Here is a 17,604-nt window from a genome sequence, read left to right as displayed (position 1 = left end):
AGAACATGAGCTTTGGCCTCCCTCTTGCCTTTCTGATAGGCAAGAGGCTCCACCATGGCCCTTAAAGCCTGAGAAAACAATAACACATTATAGACTTTTGAAAAGATATTTAATGTAGGTTTATGAATGACAACATGCCTGTCTGGTGGGCAGAACATATGAAGAGTCAACTAATTTGACCAACCCCCTGAATCCCTGGTCATTGACCACAGTGAAAGGCTGGCAATCCTTGACCACCATGTCAACTAGGGCCTCGTCCAGTTCTTTTTTCCTGGAAGCTGGGCAAAGGAAAGTGAAGCAGTAACATTAATGGAGTAGCCCTCTTATAGGCTAATACATCATCCATTTAAAAGACAAAAACCAAAACGCACCACTGCAAGTCCCACCAGATTCTGAGGGTGTCTCCTGTCCCTCATGAAGAGCACGGTAATACCTTAGCATAGACGAGGTGTTATTACATTTACATTATTGTATCCAAGTGTCTTCTCACAAATTAGGCATTTCACCCATACAGACAAAACAGCCAATACAAAAGACCACATTCAATTGCATTAGGCTACTAATGCCAAACCAAGCAAATTAATAGCATTATGAATAGCCAAACCTTATTGGGAGACATGAGCTCAAAATGCTCCCAGACAGGTGAAAACTTCCTCTTTAGAAAAAAAGATTTTTATTAGACTTTGATGTTGCAATGTATCAAGTACTACCGAACTGTCGCCAGCCACTGACAAAACCCACAAGTAAGTATTTGTGTATGAGGCAACTTTATAGTCGAAATGTCCACTTGTAAACCGGTATCGCGAAACAATAGCCCAAAACAAAGCCATACTCGTCATAAACAACGTCATTTTGCCTAGGTGAATCAGGTCTCAACACGGAGCTTCGTTGGGGGAGGATCCGAAATACACTACACATACCTTGAAGCCTCGACGCAAACCCAGTGCCAGTGTCACATTTGTTATGTTCTCTAAAGAAATGGCCTCTGTCTTCAATCACCATATTACCAGCCATGACGGTGGCAACCGACTGCTTAGCTTAAACAAAGGCTCTGTTATTGCAGCTAACTATTCAGTGGAGTGTCTTGCTCAGGGACACCAGGCACTCAGCTAGGAGGAGCTGGGGATCGAACTGGAAATCTTGCGGTTACCAGCCAACCCGCTCTACCACCTGAGCTTAACACCTCACCAGGGTTATGTCTTAATATTCTTTGTTGAGTGAGCACCGCCTACTGACCAATCAGCTCTCTTGGAAAATGGCATCAGCATTTGTAAAAGATCCCGTGGAGCTCTGTGTGTGGATCAAAAATAAAAAGCAATGCGGATCTTGAGAGGGTCTCTAGGAGAACTAGTGTTCAGAGAGTGAAGTTTTATATGAGAGATCTAGATTCTTCATCGGGAAATGACTTACCGGTATCTGTGTCAGTGTACAGCCTTCTTACCACTTTGAATTATGTTTTATTTGCTCCCAAGTCCGTTTTACACTGCCAGGATTGCAGCTGAAAGAATTAGGCTGATATTGTCATACACCACGTTATAAGTTATATTCATTTTTCAAAGTTATATTTTGGGCCTTTTATTGCAGGAGGACAGCGTGAGAGTTAAAGAGGCGCGAGAGAGCGACGACATGCTTTAAAGCAGGGCCGCAGGGCAGATTCGAACCCGGGACCTCTAGGGAGCCTCTACTGCATTCATTTAATCAGTCAGATCTAGTAGTGCTCTTATGATGGGGCAGTCATATTATATGACTATTGACTTCCACATTCACACAGTCAGTGAGTTTTTCGTCACTCAATATTTGTGATGTGGGGGGGGGGGGGGGGGATCATATTAATTCTGCCATGTCGATTGCAGGGTCATGTCAAAATAAACGATATCGCCGGGGGGGTTATGCATAAATTGATCAGATATCCGAAAATCCCTCCGGTGGGTCCTAAAATAAATAACGTACAGTCCCTTACCTTTTGTCTCCTGCCTGCTTGTGTCCAATCCCCTTCCCCCCTTAATCTACTGAACCTGACAGCAACAGCTTCTCTGAAGGCTTCTCTTGTAGAAGAAACGATTAGATTGTGCTGCCTCCACAATCTAATCGTTTCTTCTACAAGAGAAGCCTGATTATAAGTTACATCAAATGCAAAACACAACATTTTTATTTTATCTTAAGGGAGCTCATGTGACATAATGCAGGACATCAATCAATTCATACTCAGTATATAAATATATTCCTGTCCTCCAAATTGCTACATAAACAGATACATCTGATCATTAAAAAACATCAGCAAATTACACTTTCATTATCCATAGTGTATGAAGGTATAAAACGGGATTTTTGAAACAAAGTCAAACTGACCATAAAGCAGGGGATGCTTTAGGGGCGGGGCTATCAGGTGATTGACAGGTCGCTGCCACGCTACCAATGCAGTTAGCTACTAAGATGACTCTAACACTTAGCTGTAAAGTTGACCTTCAATCATGAAGCTATCTTTGTAAGCAGCTTCACACCAGAATCCAGATGGATCCAGATCCAGTAAGGGTGCTGCTCTGCCGCTTGTGTTAATCAGATCCACCTGTCGCTCCTCCACAGTCCAAATATGGTCACTTCCTTCACTGGATTCCAACATTCCAAGATGGCGATGGCCAAAATCCAAGATGGCAACAGCATAAATACTGAACTCGAGGCTTTCGTCAACAAACCAACGAGTAACGTCATGATGATACATCCTCTTCTTGTATACAGACTGTGGTTTTGACCCATATGGAGGTACATACAATCTGATTATGTCAGTGTCATATTCCTTCAGACTGATTTGTTCCTGTCAATCACTCTTCCTGTGCTGTAAGATGTGATAATAGACGAACTGGATCAGCACGTCACTCAGAGCCAAACAGTCTGGACATGTTGGAGAAATGGGACACAGACAAGGACTAATCACAAAGTCCTTGTCCCACATATGAGTGTCCAAAAGCACAACACTCAGTCCATCAAAGATAAATCTGTTACATAATACTAGTGGAGATTCAAGCATCAGATCCCATCAGACGGCAGTCTGAGTTCTTCTTTTTTTTTTTTTTTACGTCACTGCAGTTTCTTTTCATTTCCTGAGATATTTTCTACATGTCACAATGTGTTTATACCTGTTTACAGTCCTCCACGTGAGGACATTTAATTACGACAAAATACACTGTGTCAGCACACATTAGAAGCGATCTGATTTCAATAGAGGCGGCAACCAAAGTAAATCCAAAACTGAAGTGCCTTAAACGTGCATCCTCTCTGCTGGCCACCAGGGGGCGACTCCTCTCTGATTGTATAAAAGTCTATGAGAAATTACTCTTATTCTCTTGTGATTTCAGATCTCAGTAAACATTGTAAACATGAGTTTATGGTCTCAATCTCTATTTTCAAGTCTTCTTCAATCCAGCATGATGTCCATTTATTACATTATGGTCCATTTAGAGTCCAACAGACCAGAAAGCAGGGGATGCTTTAGAGGCGGTAGGTCAATCAATGCAGTTAGCTACCAAGATGATTTTACCACTTAGCTGTAAAGTTGACCTTGAATTATGAAGCTAACATTGTTGGCAGTGGGCTGCATGGTGGTGTAGTGGGTAGCAGTGTCACCTCACAGCGAGAGGGTCCTGGGTTTGATTCCCGGTTCGGGTTTGGTTTCCTTCTGTGTGGAGTTTGCATGTTCTCCCCGTGTAAGCGTGGGTTCTCTCCGGGTTCCCCGGCTTCCTCCCACAGTCCAAAGACATGCAGGATGGGGATAGGTTAATTGAATGTAAGTGTGAATGGTTGTCTCTACATGTCAGCCCCAGGACTGTCATGGTAAAACCAGAGGTGGGTAAACTGAATTCTGTGATCAGATGGACCACTATGCAGAAAGGCAGACCTGGATATACCGCGCGGCGTAGGCCTATATTTTGTACCATACCGGACCGGTGTCATCAGTGTCAAAATTGCTGGTTATGGTTATGATGATATTCCTCATACAGAAAACAAAAAGGTCAGAGCAGGTCTGTTTAGAAAAACAAAACAAACTAAATCAATGGCACCTCTCTGGGAACCACTAATGTAATTACATTACAGAAGCATGCTAAACTTTAGGCTTTCCTACTCTCTTTGTTCCTCTTCTCTCTGTTGGGGGGGGGGGGGGGGGGGGGGGGGCATGCACTAACATCATACTTGTTGTGACTTTATACCTGAGATTGCATTGGAAGAGAAAAAAAGGCTTTGTTCCACGCTGTACAGCAACACATTCAACATAACTCACTAGCAAAGAGCTGTGTACAACAGTGGTGACGTCATCCTCACTGACTGAATGCGTCATCTTATACGAACCAAAACAACATTAAAAAGGTGAAGTATTGCTCTTTGGACTTCCTTTGTAATGGAGGCCTTGCTTGTATCTGTAGGAGGTGAGACTCTGCAGGACGCTTGACAAATCACCTAATATCCATTTTAACAGTCCATTCTACAAACCCCACCAATGTGTATCAGACCACGGATCAATAGAGACAACCTGCTGCTTCCTGATAGCTGCCAGGCAGTGATCGGTCACAGACACGCACCATAATGCAGCGGAAAAATGTATTTAGGAAGACGTAGACGTAAAGGTAAACATGGATTAAATCATTTACAGGTGCGTAAACTACACTCAGGTGCGTAAACACTATTTCCAAAATTCCAGAGGTGCGTAACTGACCTTAAACATTGTATGACTATTACCTCATGTCTGGTAAGGCAAGAGCCAGGATGATGTTTAAAGTAGGCAGTAAATACAGGTATAATAACAATAAAATACCATAATTAATAAGTTTTAAACAAGCAATTTATGACAAGTTCAGAGAGTTTGCTGAATGTGGCTGGGAGCTGGTTTGGACAAGCGTCAGAGAAAGAAAGAAGAGACAAGAATACACAAACATTCTCCAATCTTAAGCCCCAATATTAGTTACAATTGGGTAAAAAAAATCAGTTGTTCTGATAAAAATTAAGCTCAATTCATTTTACAGGCAGAAGTTATGCAAGCAGCAGATAAAAGAAAGGTCAAAAGACTAAGCGACAAACTGCTGAGTAAAACTTTGACAAAGTCGATACACTGGTAATCATCTGTTTGTTTACATCCTCACTAATCTTAACAGCGTAGCCAAACACTTATCACAATCTACTTGTCTCATTGTCATTTTCACTTTAACACTGCAACACAACAAAAGGAGATCAGGAGACAATGAGTTAAGAACTCATAGATGGTGGTGACGTCCGTCTCTTGGACAGCGCTACATCCAGGGTTGCTTACATTACTTCAAAATCAAACACTGAGAATATTACAATATTTCAAATCAAATGACCCTTACAAAAAACAATACTGGCGCAAACTACAGTTGTACTGTGTGCAGTCTTCAACATGTGGGATGCTTGTTTGCGTTGCTGCTGTTTTTTAACCAAAGGCCACATAGGGGATTTTGTACCGCAAGAGGGGCACCTGCTCAAAATGTTCATCTTCCATTTTCAATGTACATAATAGGAATAAACACACCGTAATTCAGAAATCATTAAAAAACAAACACATTTTAGTTAAGTCACCATTGACAAAACTGCCACCCCGAGAGGAGAAACTTCCTCTCAGTAGAACATATTCAGCATCAAAATTGGTCTCACAACAAGAGCAGCTGAAACCCATATCTCCACGTAAAGGACGCCCTAGTGGGCATTTCATCATGTTTTCTCCACATGAAAGATGCCTTTATGGGCACTTCATCATGTTTTCTCCACTTGAACGATGCCCTGGTCGGCACTTCATCATGTTTTCTCCACTTGAACGACGCCCCAGTGGGCACTTCATGTTTTCTTCACATGAACGATGCCCTCGTGGGCACTTCATCATGTTTTCTCCACTTGAGCGACGCCCCAGTGGGCACTTCATCATGTTTTCTTCAGATGAACGATGCCCTAGTGGGCACTTCATCATGTTTTCTCCACTTGAACGATGCCCCAGTGGGCACTTCATCAAGTTTTCTTCACATGAACGATGCCCTAGTGGGCATTACATCATGTTTCCTCCACTTGAACGATGCCCTAGTGGGCACTTCATCATGTTTTCTCCACTTGAATGATGCCCTAGTGGGCACTTCATCATGTTTCCTCCACTTGAACGATGCCCTAGTGGGCACTTCATCATGTTTTCTCCACTTGAATGATGCCCTAGTGGGCACTTCATCATGTTTTCTCCACTTGAACGATGCCCTAGGGGGCACTTCTGTTTTCTCCACTTGAATATTGATAAGGGCATCCAAGAGGGCACTTTTGCTGCGTTTCTTTTGGCCGTGGAGCACCTGCACCATGAGGGTTTTAGTGGAGCACCTGCACCATGAGGGTTTTAGTTTAAAGTTGCTTTTATGCTAAGCTCGCCTCCTAATTTGATTTTCTTTGCCTACAGTATGTATGATTATATTCTTGTAATTGTTTTCTCAGATAGTAAGAATTAATTCACCAATGATGATGTCATTAGGATTATGGTGGTAATGAAATCCATGCAATCCCACGTGTAATATCTCCTTACCAGGAAATCAATATACAGCTCTAGAAAAAAATTAAGAGACCACTCCAATTTTTTCTTACATCCGCATTTCTACATATATTAAATTCCAGTCTCTGTTGAATTCCAAAACAGGCACACCTCATTCTAGTTAATGAGGTAGTGATTAGGTGATCACCCGAACCAGATCTTATTTAACAAGAATAAATGTATAAAAACATCAAGGACATCAAGTGACCTACAAAAAGGATGGAAAATTGCAGCTGGGGTGAAGTGCACAATGAGGACCAGTCGAAACAGGCTCCTAGATCCAGGACTGAAGTCCTGCAAAGCAAAAAAAAAAGCATTTCATAAATGAGAAGCAAAGATGAGCCAGGCTGAGGTTTGCAAAAGCCCACAAGGATTGGACCATATAGCAGGGGTTCCCAAACCTTTTAATCTGTGACCCCCAAAATAACGGTGCCAGAGACTGTAGTCGAGACCCACACTATCCCCAGAGGTGACTGAAACATAAGAAAGCGTACGTCGTAGGTCAATCAAGGTATGGATGGAGGACCACCAGATCAAGACCCTGTCATGGCCAGCCCAATCTTCAGACCTGAACCCCACTGAAAACTCTGGAATGTGATCAAGAGGAAGATGGATGGTGATAAGCCATCAATCAAAGCCAGGCTGGTTTCATGTTTGCACCAGGAGTGGCAATGTGGCAATGTGGCAATGTGAGAGACTGGTGGAGAGATGCCAAGATGCATGAAAGCTGATTAAAAATCAGGGTTATTCCAAACCCCAAACAACACCAAGTATGGATTTCTGAACTCTCCACATTAGAATTGTGTTGTTTAAAAAATAATTATGAACTGGGTCCTTTTTGTTATTTTGACCAATTATCATTTTCTGAAAAAAAAATTCTGAATAAATACATTTAAATAATAAATATAGAATAAAGCAAAAAAAAACAAAAACAATCTGGAGCTTAGGGACCAAACTCTGTGAATTAAAAACACTTATGAAGTCCCTGAACAGTTCATGGTGCCAGTTTTTACTCTGCATGATCACTTCTTGGTGTTGTTGGTTGTCTACCTGTCAGTTGATGGTGCTCTGTCCAGGTTGAGAGCTCACTGACAGCCTGGCAGCTTGTGTTTGGGGTTGAAGCTGCTCCGCTACATATCCTGCTGATAGGACAGTGGGACAAAGAGAGCATCCAGATCCTTCAGCAGCCTTGATAGAGTTCACCTCACTGAGTCGCAGCTTTGTACACAAAACATCTGACTGGCATTTTGTGCCAATATTGTGCTTACACAGCAGAAACTGCTGTTGTTAACTAATGTTTCTGCCAGTAGATTTCAATTTTGGGACTATTTCAAAAAAGTTGTGTTATGTCACAATCGAGGATGAGCCAGGCATTTTTAATGAAAAGCATTGACATGATGCATTCATGTATATAATGGTCACGATACAAGACAGATGGACTGTTACAGCAGTGTTTAGAGTGAATACAGCTGCACTCTGCATTAAAGAAGACCTGCTGGCAACAATTGGAACAGAAAAACAAAAAGGAATTCCTTCATCACAGATTTGTATACAAATGCAATCTGTACAATATGTTACCAGTCTAACATTGACAACTTCAGCCTACTCATGGCCATGAGAATCAAATGTGAGTGGGGGCTTTATTAGAATAGCTCTGCATGGGAAGAGATGGGAGTAAATACCACTATCTGGCTGTGACGCAGGCAGCCTCCTGCCTTATCAAGCTGAGTGTGAACAGCTGTTGCTATATTGTGGAGGTCTGAAACACCTTCCTGCCTGAGAAGGGACTTTTCAAAGAGCCTGTCAGGTTTGAACCAGATACAGTCAGTGTGTGTGTGTGTGTGTGTGTGTTTGTGTGTGTGTGTGTGTGTGTGTGTGTGTGTGTGTGTGTGTGTGTGTGTGTGTGTGTGTGTGTGTATGTATGTGTGTGTGTGGGCTTCACCGTATTTGAACTCGGTTTTGTGAGAAAAGGGTATTTGGAATAATTCACCATCTGTGGTCTTTTATGGGACAGCCTGAAGAATCAGATGTGCCATAACTGCCGAAAATCCAACCAATATCCTGCTCCGAATCAGAGCTCTGGGCAGGCTTTAGCCAGCTGGTTGGCAGTGCTCACAGTCCAACTGCTCACACTAGACACCACAGAAAATACCTCTGAACTCAGGTACCCTCGCAATAAATGTCAACTTGTTTCGGCCCATAATGAGGTACAACAAGCCGAAGGTGTGCTCAAACTTTTTTTTTCATTGAAAAGTAGAAAACGTTTTTTACGGATTTCTATGGATGCATCTGAGAAGAATTTGCAGATGAATGCTATCAGTTAAAAAGTCAGAAATAAAAAATAAGAAAAGGAGTCACTTCAAGGTTACTAGCTGATCCACCTTAAGGTGATCCTGAGGCTGGGGTTAATTTTAACTCCAGGGTTAGGGTTAGGGTTAGCGCTAACATTACTGATAACTTCATACTAATTCTCACGTATGCTTTCTCTCTCGACCGCCAACTGCAAAATGCTAACACTCGCTAACGTTATTGATAACGTCTTACTCATTCTTACTCTCACATGCATATGCTTTCTCTCTCGACCACTTACTGCTAACTGATAAATGCTAACACTTGCTAATTTTACTGATGGCTTTACTCTCATTGTCTTTATGGATTGGACAGGGTTTTTACAGTCCTGCCACGGCTACAGTCGACATTTAAAAAATGTTTTAATGTCAGAGCATTTAACGTATTCATTGCTATCAGTATGTTATGAGGATTTCAAGTAATATGACAGAAAGATTTTCTGAATAGAATCACCTACTCTCCGTTTAAGTGTCGACAAGCTGAGGTGGCCTTCACTACTCTGGGGAAAAAGAGATGATAACAGGTCAGTGTAAAACGAATCAGGCATTGTAGATTTGTAATATTTATTATAGTCTTATGTTGTCAAAGTGAAATAAATAATATATTTTACATAAAAGACAAAATAATCAACGCCCCATGTTTTAAATTAAAACAAAACAACTGTACAACTGGCATTATCAGACCCATTCAATAAGCACAAACACTTCTTTGGTACAGTCTAAAACATACGGTAAAGCTGCTTAATGTCATTCAGTGACAAGTGCTAGAATAAGTATTAAATACTGTGTGTTTGCAGGTTTGCTGCCTCTTTGCTGTCAAATGGAGAAGACAAGTTCATCATACGAAGAATGAAGCAACATCCTCCAGTTGGTGAAAAGACAATGTCTAACAAATAGATAGAAGCTGAAATAGATAATAAAATGCAAAGGAACAGGGCAGGTCAATTATACAACAGTGGTGATATATTGTCAAGATATTGTTGTCATAGGAACATTAAAAAAAGCACTCCTAGTGCCTTTCTGCTAGGATAAGGTGCTCCCCAGCACCCTATGGCTGCTTTTCTGTGAAAAAAAGGTGCTATGTGGACCTAAAGTGCTATAATTGGTATACAACCCATGCAATCGTGCACCAGGACATGCATGGTTGCCTGTGTGTGTGTGTGTGTGTGTGTGTGTGTGTCCCATGTGAAACTAAAAGACAACGCTGATTTATTTTACCTTACTTTTAACAAACCTAAGCAACGCAAGGTAAGTACAGGCCTGATAGACAGCCACAGTAAAACTGGCATTTGAAATGAGAAAAATAACCAAAAGTCTATTGTGCATCATGTTATACACGCCATTTGTCTTGACAGGGATGGTAAACAATGTAATGTTGTCCTTTTTTTAACATTCAGCAGCATTTAACAAACACCATTCCCCAGAAGCCCGAGTCCATCATGGGTTAACCATCACCAGACTGATGGATTGAGTCAGTAATGAGCTTCCAGTCCAGACATGACTGTTACATTAGTGCACACATCTACAGCTCACTGGGCAGTGATGCTAGAAAAGACAGTAGAGTACACGCAGTGACACTTTGTTCCAGAAGGACGGATGAAAGAAAGCCCCAGTGAGAGATCTCGTTGAGGTCCAGAGGCTAGCGTAGCAGCAGCTAGCCCACAGATGGTGTCAGGACTTCAGTCCCCTATTGCTTCCTGGAGCTCAGGACCTCCAATATGGGCACTAGTCACCCGGCAACTCCCTGCAAATACGGTTGTTAGCCCTACTTAGTAGAGAATGTATATGACAACAGCCAGCATCAGTCTTTCAAACTAGCGTGGCCCAATCCAGTAACTATAAATATTGATCTTTTTATGGGGTCAAAGGTCACGATTCAAATGTCATCTTTGTTTGAAGCAGGGGACTCCCAGATGTGGCAGGAGGACCGCTGGTTGTGTTCCTGGTTTTATTCCTCCTGCGTGACGATGAAGCTTTGCCTTTCCGCCGAAGTGAAGGCTGCATTTTCTTTCTGTAAGCTTCCCTCTTTGGACTGTTGGGAGCCCCCAGGTGCTCGGAAAGTCTCTTCTGAAACACTGCTTGGAACTGCTGAGTCTGCAAGATAAGATGATGGAGTGGATTCAAGGACATAGCTGTAGCAGGTAAACTTGGCCCCATGTGGGGGATTTACTACAGACAAGAATTCAGCCTAAGCACTGTTTTTTTTATACCTTCATACCTTCCTGATATTTCACCGACATTTCTCTCTCCCTCTCTCTCTTTCTCTCTCTCTCGACCACACACAGCAAGCCCAATGGTACTGAGACATCATTGAAGGAGCAGATGGTGGCAGTTGAATAAAATCCTGTGACTACAAACTATACCATATTTGATATTTGTAAATACCCTGGAATACCGCAGTACCACCCAAACGTAAACTGTATTATGGTGTCCAAGAGAGGAGTCGCCCCTGATGGCCATTTCAAAGAATGCAGGTCTAAAGCACTTCAGTTTTGGCTTCACTTTTCAGAGCTGGAGGTTGAACAGACACAGGGGTTCCACCCAGGTACAAACACTGTCATGTGATGAGTCACCTGACTCATCTCCAGTCGGTGCTCTCTCCTCCTTGTATTGTTCTTAAATCACACTTTGACTGTTTTCATTACATTTAAATAATATACTTATTTTACATTCTAATGTATTTGCATTTAATGTATTTCTCTGCCTCTCTAAAGCACTGTGAATTGCTGTGTATATGAATGGTGCTATACAAATAAACATGCCTTCCCTAGAAAGTGGGCCTTGAGGTAAGAACCAGGTGACAACCTCCAGTTCTGAAGAGTGACGCCAAAGCTGAAGTACTTTAAACTTGCATTCTCTCTGCTGGCCATCAGGGTGCGACTCCTCTCTGATTATATAGAAGTCTATGAGTTAATGGTCACAATCTCTGGTTTCAAGTCTTCTTCAAAACCTTCAGCATCATTCTGTGTTCACACCAAATGCAAAGTGAATTTCCTCTCATGTTACTAGTTTAACCCACAAAAACGCAAATAAAACATTTAAATTCACTTTGCATTTGATGTGATGGTGATGGTTTCTCTGTCTCTGTTGTCTTTGATAGACTGGTTACCTGTCTGTCTCTACATGTCTCCCTGTGATAGACTGGTTACCTGTCTGTCTCTACATGTCAACCCTGTGATAGACTGGTTACCTGTCTGTCTCTACATGTCAGCCCTGTGATAGACTGGTTACCTGTCTGTCTCTACATTTCTCCCTGTGATAGACTGGTTACCTGTCTGTCTCTACATGTCTCCCTGTGATAGACTGGTTACCTGTCTGTCTCTACATGTCAGCCCTGTGATAGACTGGTTACCTGTCTGTCTCTACATGTCTCCCTGTGATAGACTGGTTACCTGTCTGTCTCTACATGTCAACCCTGTGATAGACTGGTTACCTGTCTGTCTCTACATGTCAGCCCTGTGATAGACTGGTTACCTGTCTGTCTCTACATTTCTCCCTGTGATAGACTGGTTACCTGTCTGTCTCTACATGTCTCCCTGTGATAGACTGGTTACCTGTCTGTCTCTACATGTCAGCCCTGTGATAGACTGGTTACCTGTCTGTCTCTACATGTCTCCCTGTGATAGACTGGTTACCTGTCTGTCTCTACATGTCAGCCCTGTGATAGACTGGTTACCTGTCTGTCTCTACATGTCAGCCCTGTGATAGACTGGTTACCTGTCTGTCTCTACATGTCAGCCCTGTGATAGACTGGTTACCTGTCTGTCTCTACATGTCAGCCATGTGATAGACTGGTTACCTGTCTGTCTCTACATGTCAGCCCTGTGATAGACTGGTTACCTGTCTGTCTCTACATGTCAGCCCTGTGATAGACTGGTTACCTGTCTGTCTCTACATGTCAGCCCTGTGATAGACTGGTTACCTGTCTGTCTCTACATGTCTCCCTGTGATAGACTGGTTACCTGTCTGTCTCTACATGTCAGCCCTGTGATAGACTGGTTACCTGTCTGTCTCTACATGTCAGCCCTGTGATAGACTGGTTACCTGTCTGTCTCTACATGTCAGCCCTGTGATAGACTGGTTACCTGTCTGTCTCTACATGTCTCCCTGTGATGGACTGGTTATTCCAGGGTGTACAAGATAAGCGATGGATGGATGGAGCAGAGGTCGTACCGTGTCGAGCAGCGTCGTGGTGCGAGGGGATGTGGCTGTGGTGGGGGAAGCTGTGGTGGGCTGCTGGCTCTTTGGTTTGGCACAGTACATCTCCAGATGCTGAAGTTCACAGCCAGCTGGCCTACAGCACTGTTCAACGATCCCCTTCCCTCTGGGCCGAGAGCCGTAACCGGACCACGTACCTTTACCTACGGAGAGAGAAATATCCAACATGGGATCCTTGTCTTTCATTTAAGGCTTCAGAAAAACTGGTCAGCTAGCAGGTGACTGGAGCCAGAAGATTAGAGGCGGGGTTAAAATCAATACGGTGTAGTATCGCGTTTGTATCGATACAAATCAAATCTTATGATATCAATGACATTTTAAATCCACTCGAAGTCTAGTGCATCATGGGTAAAGCCTTGATTGGCAGGAAGTTGGTCAAAACAAAGATGGAGTGTTGTCTGCGTGACTGATTTTGCAATTAAAAGAATTGAGTGAGATGACCCAGTGAAAACGTAATCTTTTTTTATATAAAACAAATGTTGACACATCGCAATATATGTTATGTTATATTTGTATGTTTGATATATACATATACACTATATTGCCAAAAGTATTCACTCAGCCATCCAAATAATTTAAATCAGGTGTTCCATCACTTCCATGGCCACAGGTGTATAAAAGCAGCACCTCGGCATGCAGACTGTTTCTACAAACATGTGTGAAAGAATGGGTCGCTCTCAGGAGCTCAGTGAATTCCAGCGTGGTACTGTGATAGGATGCCACCTGTGCAACAAGTCCAGTCATGAAATGTCCTCACTCCTAAATATTCCACAGTCAACTGTCAGTGGGATTAGAACAAAGTGGAAGAGATTGGGAACGACAGCAACTCAGCCAAGAAGTGGTAGACCACGTAAAATGACCAGCATATTGCTAAATATGTTAAATCATGATAATATCGTGGGGTCTTTGGGGATTCCCACCCTAATAAACCACCATATGTGAACTGTTTGTTTTCGATGGTGACGGGTCAGACTGGGGATGCTCTGCTCAGTGAGATCGAACTGGATGACTGTTTCTCCTTGTCTACACCTTTCTTTGTTGTGAGTATAAAAGCTGTGCTGCTCTCAGATAACCCGTGTTTTAACAATAAAGCTATCACACACTGAGGCACAGTGTTCTGGCGAGTACGCTGCCATTTTGGTGGATTGCCACCAGTCTGATAGCGTGAGGAGTGAAATGGCCTTGGTCAGAACGGGGTAGAGGTAATCAAGTGAAAGGTCTTGTGGCTACTTCTTTGTTCGCAGTGCAAGATATTATATTTTTTTATTTTAATACACTTTATATAAATGAAATGCTGCAACCTGCCTTACGGTGTCAGGTCCATTGTGAAACAACTTGGCTCATTTACGTGTCACAGATTTGTTGGAATCACATTTGGACAGAAAAAAGATCAATACTGAGCTGAAATGTGTCTGCCGAGTGTTGTGGCTGGTCTGGATGCAAACAAATGAACAGCATGCTCCCTGTTGTCATGGAGCAGATAGGTGGCTCAGTGTTTTCATGTGGGCATGATGACCCTGACCATATCTGTGTTGATATACACCTCTGCTGCTGTTGGTGTAACCACACAGGCAGGAATAACCTTGAGAGCATTTGGTCCTATTTATCTTATGTGTTTGTGATGACCCCTCCGATCCAGTTTGGCTCCTCCTCCTTGGCTTGCAGGACATGAACAGCTGATGACACACCTGAGCCTGAGGCTGCAGGTAGAAAAGCTGGAACCTTCTCTGTTGAATGCTGCTGTTTTTTTTGTTTTTTTTTATGTTCACACATCCACATATGCACACATCACTGAGCACCGACCTTCCACATTTGTTAGGTTGATTTCTGAAATAAATAATATATATTTTTTCAAACAATCTAGTGGACTGAAGAAGCAATTGAAAAGGTTTATGTTGCATTTGCAATATTAGTAAATTATATGATAAAGGATCAATAGTTAGCATCCATGTATCGATGCCATATTGCCACTCAAAATATTGGATTAATTGCTTGTTTATTGCATGAAAGGGAGGAGCCCAAGATGACATTGGTGTGAAGTGTGATCAGGTCCAAAATATCATGTGTTTCTATCTGAAGAATCTGTTTTCACTTGCATGAATCCTAATGATGGGGTGAGGTGACCTCCTGACCTTAGCTTCCACTCCATAAAAGAACATTCTCCATCCCGAAGGTGGGCGAGTGTAGAAACTAGTGGATAACATGAATGGAGACTCACCTAAGTAGATTCCACGATCCCCACACACAAATATGAGGTCACCGAGGAGATCAGAACCACATCGGAGTCTGGCTGCCTCTGAAGACAGCGGCCACCACGCCAGACACATGGTGGAGTAGAACAGACACAACACCTGAAGGCCAGAAGAAAAACCTTTTCATTACAAATGGGTTTTCTATCTGAGCACAGGAAGTCCCGTCCTCATGCCTTCCCCTCCAGCTTTCTCCTCATGCTTACTCATCGCTTTAGCCCATAATGCACAAGGGAATACTATTGTTATGAATGTCATCTTACTGTATACTTGTGTTTAGTACACACGTCATAGACGTCGCTGCCAGAACAGGAGTCTTTTATACCGATGAGACAATTAAAATGAAATCAAACTATTTTAATTACAGATGAAATTGATATAAAATAGCTACATAGTAGGAACAACTTTGAGACATGAGACAAGCTCAACCAAGCCAAACTTTTTAAATTCTCCTGTTTTGGCCCAAAGAAAGATTAAACAGAGGAAGTGTGATTTTAGACACATGATGTTAGTTAAAAATGTTTCCTTTTAAATCAGTGAACACAGCAGTTTTTTCAACCTTTGCTAGTTTAAAGAACAGGCAAGCAGTTGTCGTTGGATTGAATATTGAACATTTGGCGATGGAAAATGTCACAAACCATCTCTACTCCGACCGCTGGGACGGACAGGCGAATGTGGTCAAAAGCAAGAGTAAAAACAAAATGCCAAACCTGGAGATTTCCTGTGTTTTCGTCATAGAATGTGAAAGTTGCTGCCCGGATGAATTTTCGGTTCAAGATATTTTTAACTCCTAACACAACATTTATAATATATCAAACTGAGAGCAGGTGGGACACAATGTCCATCCACAGCACCCAAAGCCACATGTCCTTGGATGTATTGCTTTTGTCTGATAAACAGCTCACAAAGAGACAAAGTAATGCTTTCATTCCTAGGAAATTTTCTGGAAATAAATATTATTGAAGATGAAGGCAAATAGTTTCTAAGCATGTGCTGATGTTCTTATAAACTCTGCATGCTCCATTTAAATACACGTAAAATCCATCTATTGTCCATTTATTGTTGGAAATTCTCAAAATACGCTGAATTTTATATTTGTCTCACCTCCATCTTGCCTCAAATGCCCACCTTCCTATTAATATTTCTTTGTGGTTTCTTTCTTGGGAGTCGTGGGATTGGACTCAGCAGAAAACACAAACATGAGCAGAGAATCTTCAGCAGTTTTGATTTCTGTCAACGAATAGTTTTAACTCTGGATGAGAACGCTGGATGAGTTCAGGGAATGAAGCAAGTCTTACCTTCAGTGTCTTTGGTGCGAGGAAGCATGAGCAGTTCATCCTGTCTGTGTGGACGGACTCCTGGAGACCTGCAGTCTTATAGTCTGGCAGCATGAGGGCAGGACCAGCAGGACTAGCGGGACCAGCAGCACCCAGGCTTCCTCCTCACAGTGTTCACACGCAAATCTCATCTGGAGCTCATATCAGATGATTTAACATGCTGTCTCTGTCCTGCTGTGTTCCTGTAACATTGTAGTCACAAACATGACATCAACCTTTAACAGCAGTTCAGACGGTTCACGGAGCTGCAGCTCAGACACCAGCCCACAATACATCAGAGAGGCGTTTCTATTGCTGTTGAATTGTATTAATAATAATAATAATAATAATAATAACAATAATACATTTTATTTATAAAGCGCTTTTCAGGATACTCAGACACTTTGCAAGGGTAAAAACAACAAAACAACATAAATATAAAACGATTAATAACAAAAATGTACAATAGACAGTAATAAAAACGAATGAAATGAATCACAGGTTAAAAGCCGATCTGAACAGGTGGGTTTTCACAGTGTGGAGGAGTCACGGATGTGTTTGGGGAGAGAGTTCCAGGGAGGGGGAGGGGGCAGCGATGGAGAAGGCTCTGTCGCCCAGGTCGGGGGCTCGGTCCTGTGAGGTGGAGAAGGGAGGTTGGTGTCGGAGGAAAGGAGGCTGCGGGAAGGAGTGTCATGGTGGAGCATCGGTGAGGTATAGGTAGGCCTATATACCATGTTACTGTACTTAAGTAAAGTTTTCAGGTATCTGAGTATCTAGGTTTCCTCCCTACATGTCCTTCATAGGGATACTTTTTACTTTCTTTTTAATTCTTTTGAGCGTGTACTTTAACACTTGAGTAAAGAAGTAGAATCAGTAGGCTACTTCTACTTCTAGTGGAGTATAGAATG

General features: G+C 42.3%; 1 protein-coding gene across 1 annotated transcript; it reads right to left on the bottom strand.

Annotated features, from left to right (window-relative positions):
- Nucleotides 1-10,583: 10,583 nt before the first annotated feature.
- On the bottom strand, nucleotides 10,584-15,478 carry igf3 (insulin-like growth factor 3). Its single transcript, XM_084015322.1, has 3 exons — nucleotides 15,350-15,478; nucleotides 13,087-13,274; nucleotides 10,584-11,007 (listed from the first exon to the last, which is right to left on the bottom strand). The coding sequence occupies exons 1-3, from the start codon at nucleotides 15,456-15,458 to the stop codon at nucleotides 10,783-10,785; spliced, it is 522 nt and encodes a 173-aa protein (XP_083871448.1). The 5' UTR covers nucleotides 15,459-15,478; the 3' UTR covers nucleotides 10,584-10,782.
- Between the last annotated feature and the right edge of the window lie 2,126 nt (nucleotides 15,479-17,604).

The sequence above is a fragment of the Eutrigla gurnardus genome (genome assembly GCF_963514095.1).
Source record: "Eutrigla gurnardus genome assembly, chromosome: 8".
NCBI classification, from domain to species: domain Eukaryota; kingdom Metazoa; phylum Chordata; class Actinopteri; order Perciformes; family Triglidae; genus Eutrigla; species Eutrigla gurnardus.
The sequence above is the reverse complement of the archived record's forward strand: the minus strand, read 5'-3'. Positions and strand labels throughout refer to the sequence as shown.

Bases quoted from the DNA above. Each gene is read 5' to 3' on its own strand.
- igf3 (XM_084015322.1), bottom strand. From the start codon at position 15,458: ATGTGTCTGGCGTGGTGGCCGCTGTCTTCAGAGGCAGCCAGACTCCGA. The intron at 13,275-15,349 runs GTGAGTCTCCAT...CTCTCTCCGTAG, and splicing joins GGATCGTGGAATCTACTTAG to GTAAAGGTACGTGGTCCGGT. The intron at 11,008-13,086 runs GTACGACCTCTG...CTTATCTTGCAG, and splicing joins CCACGACGCTGCTCGACACG to ACTCAGCAGTTCCAAGCAGT.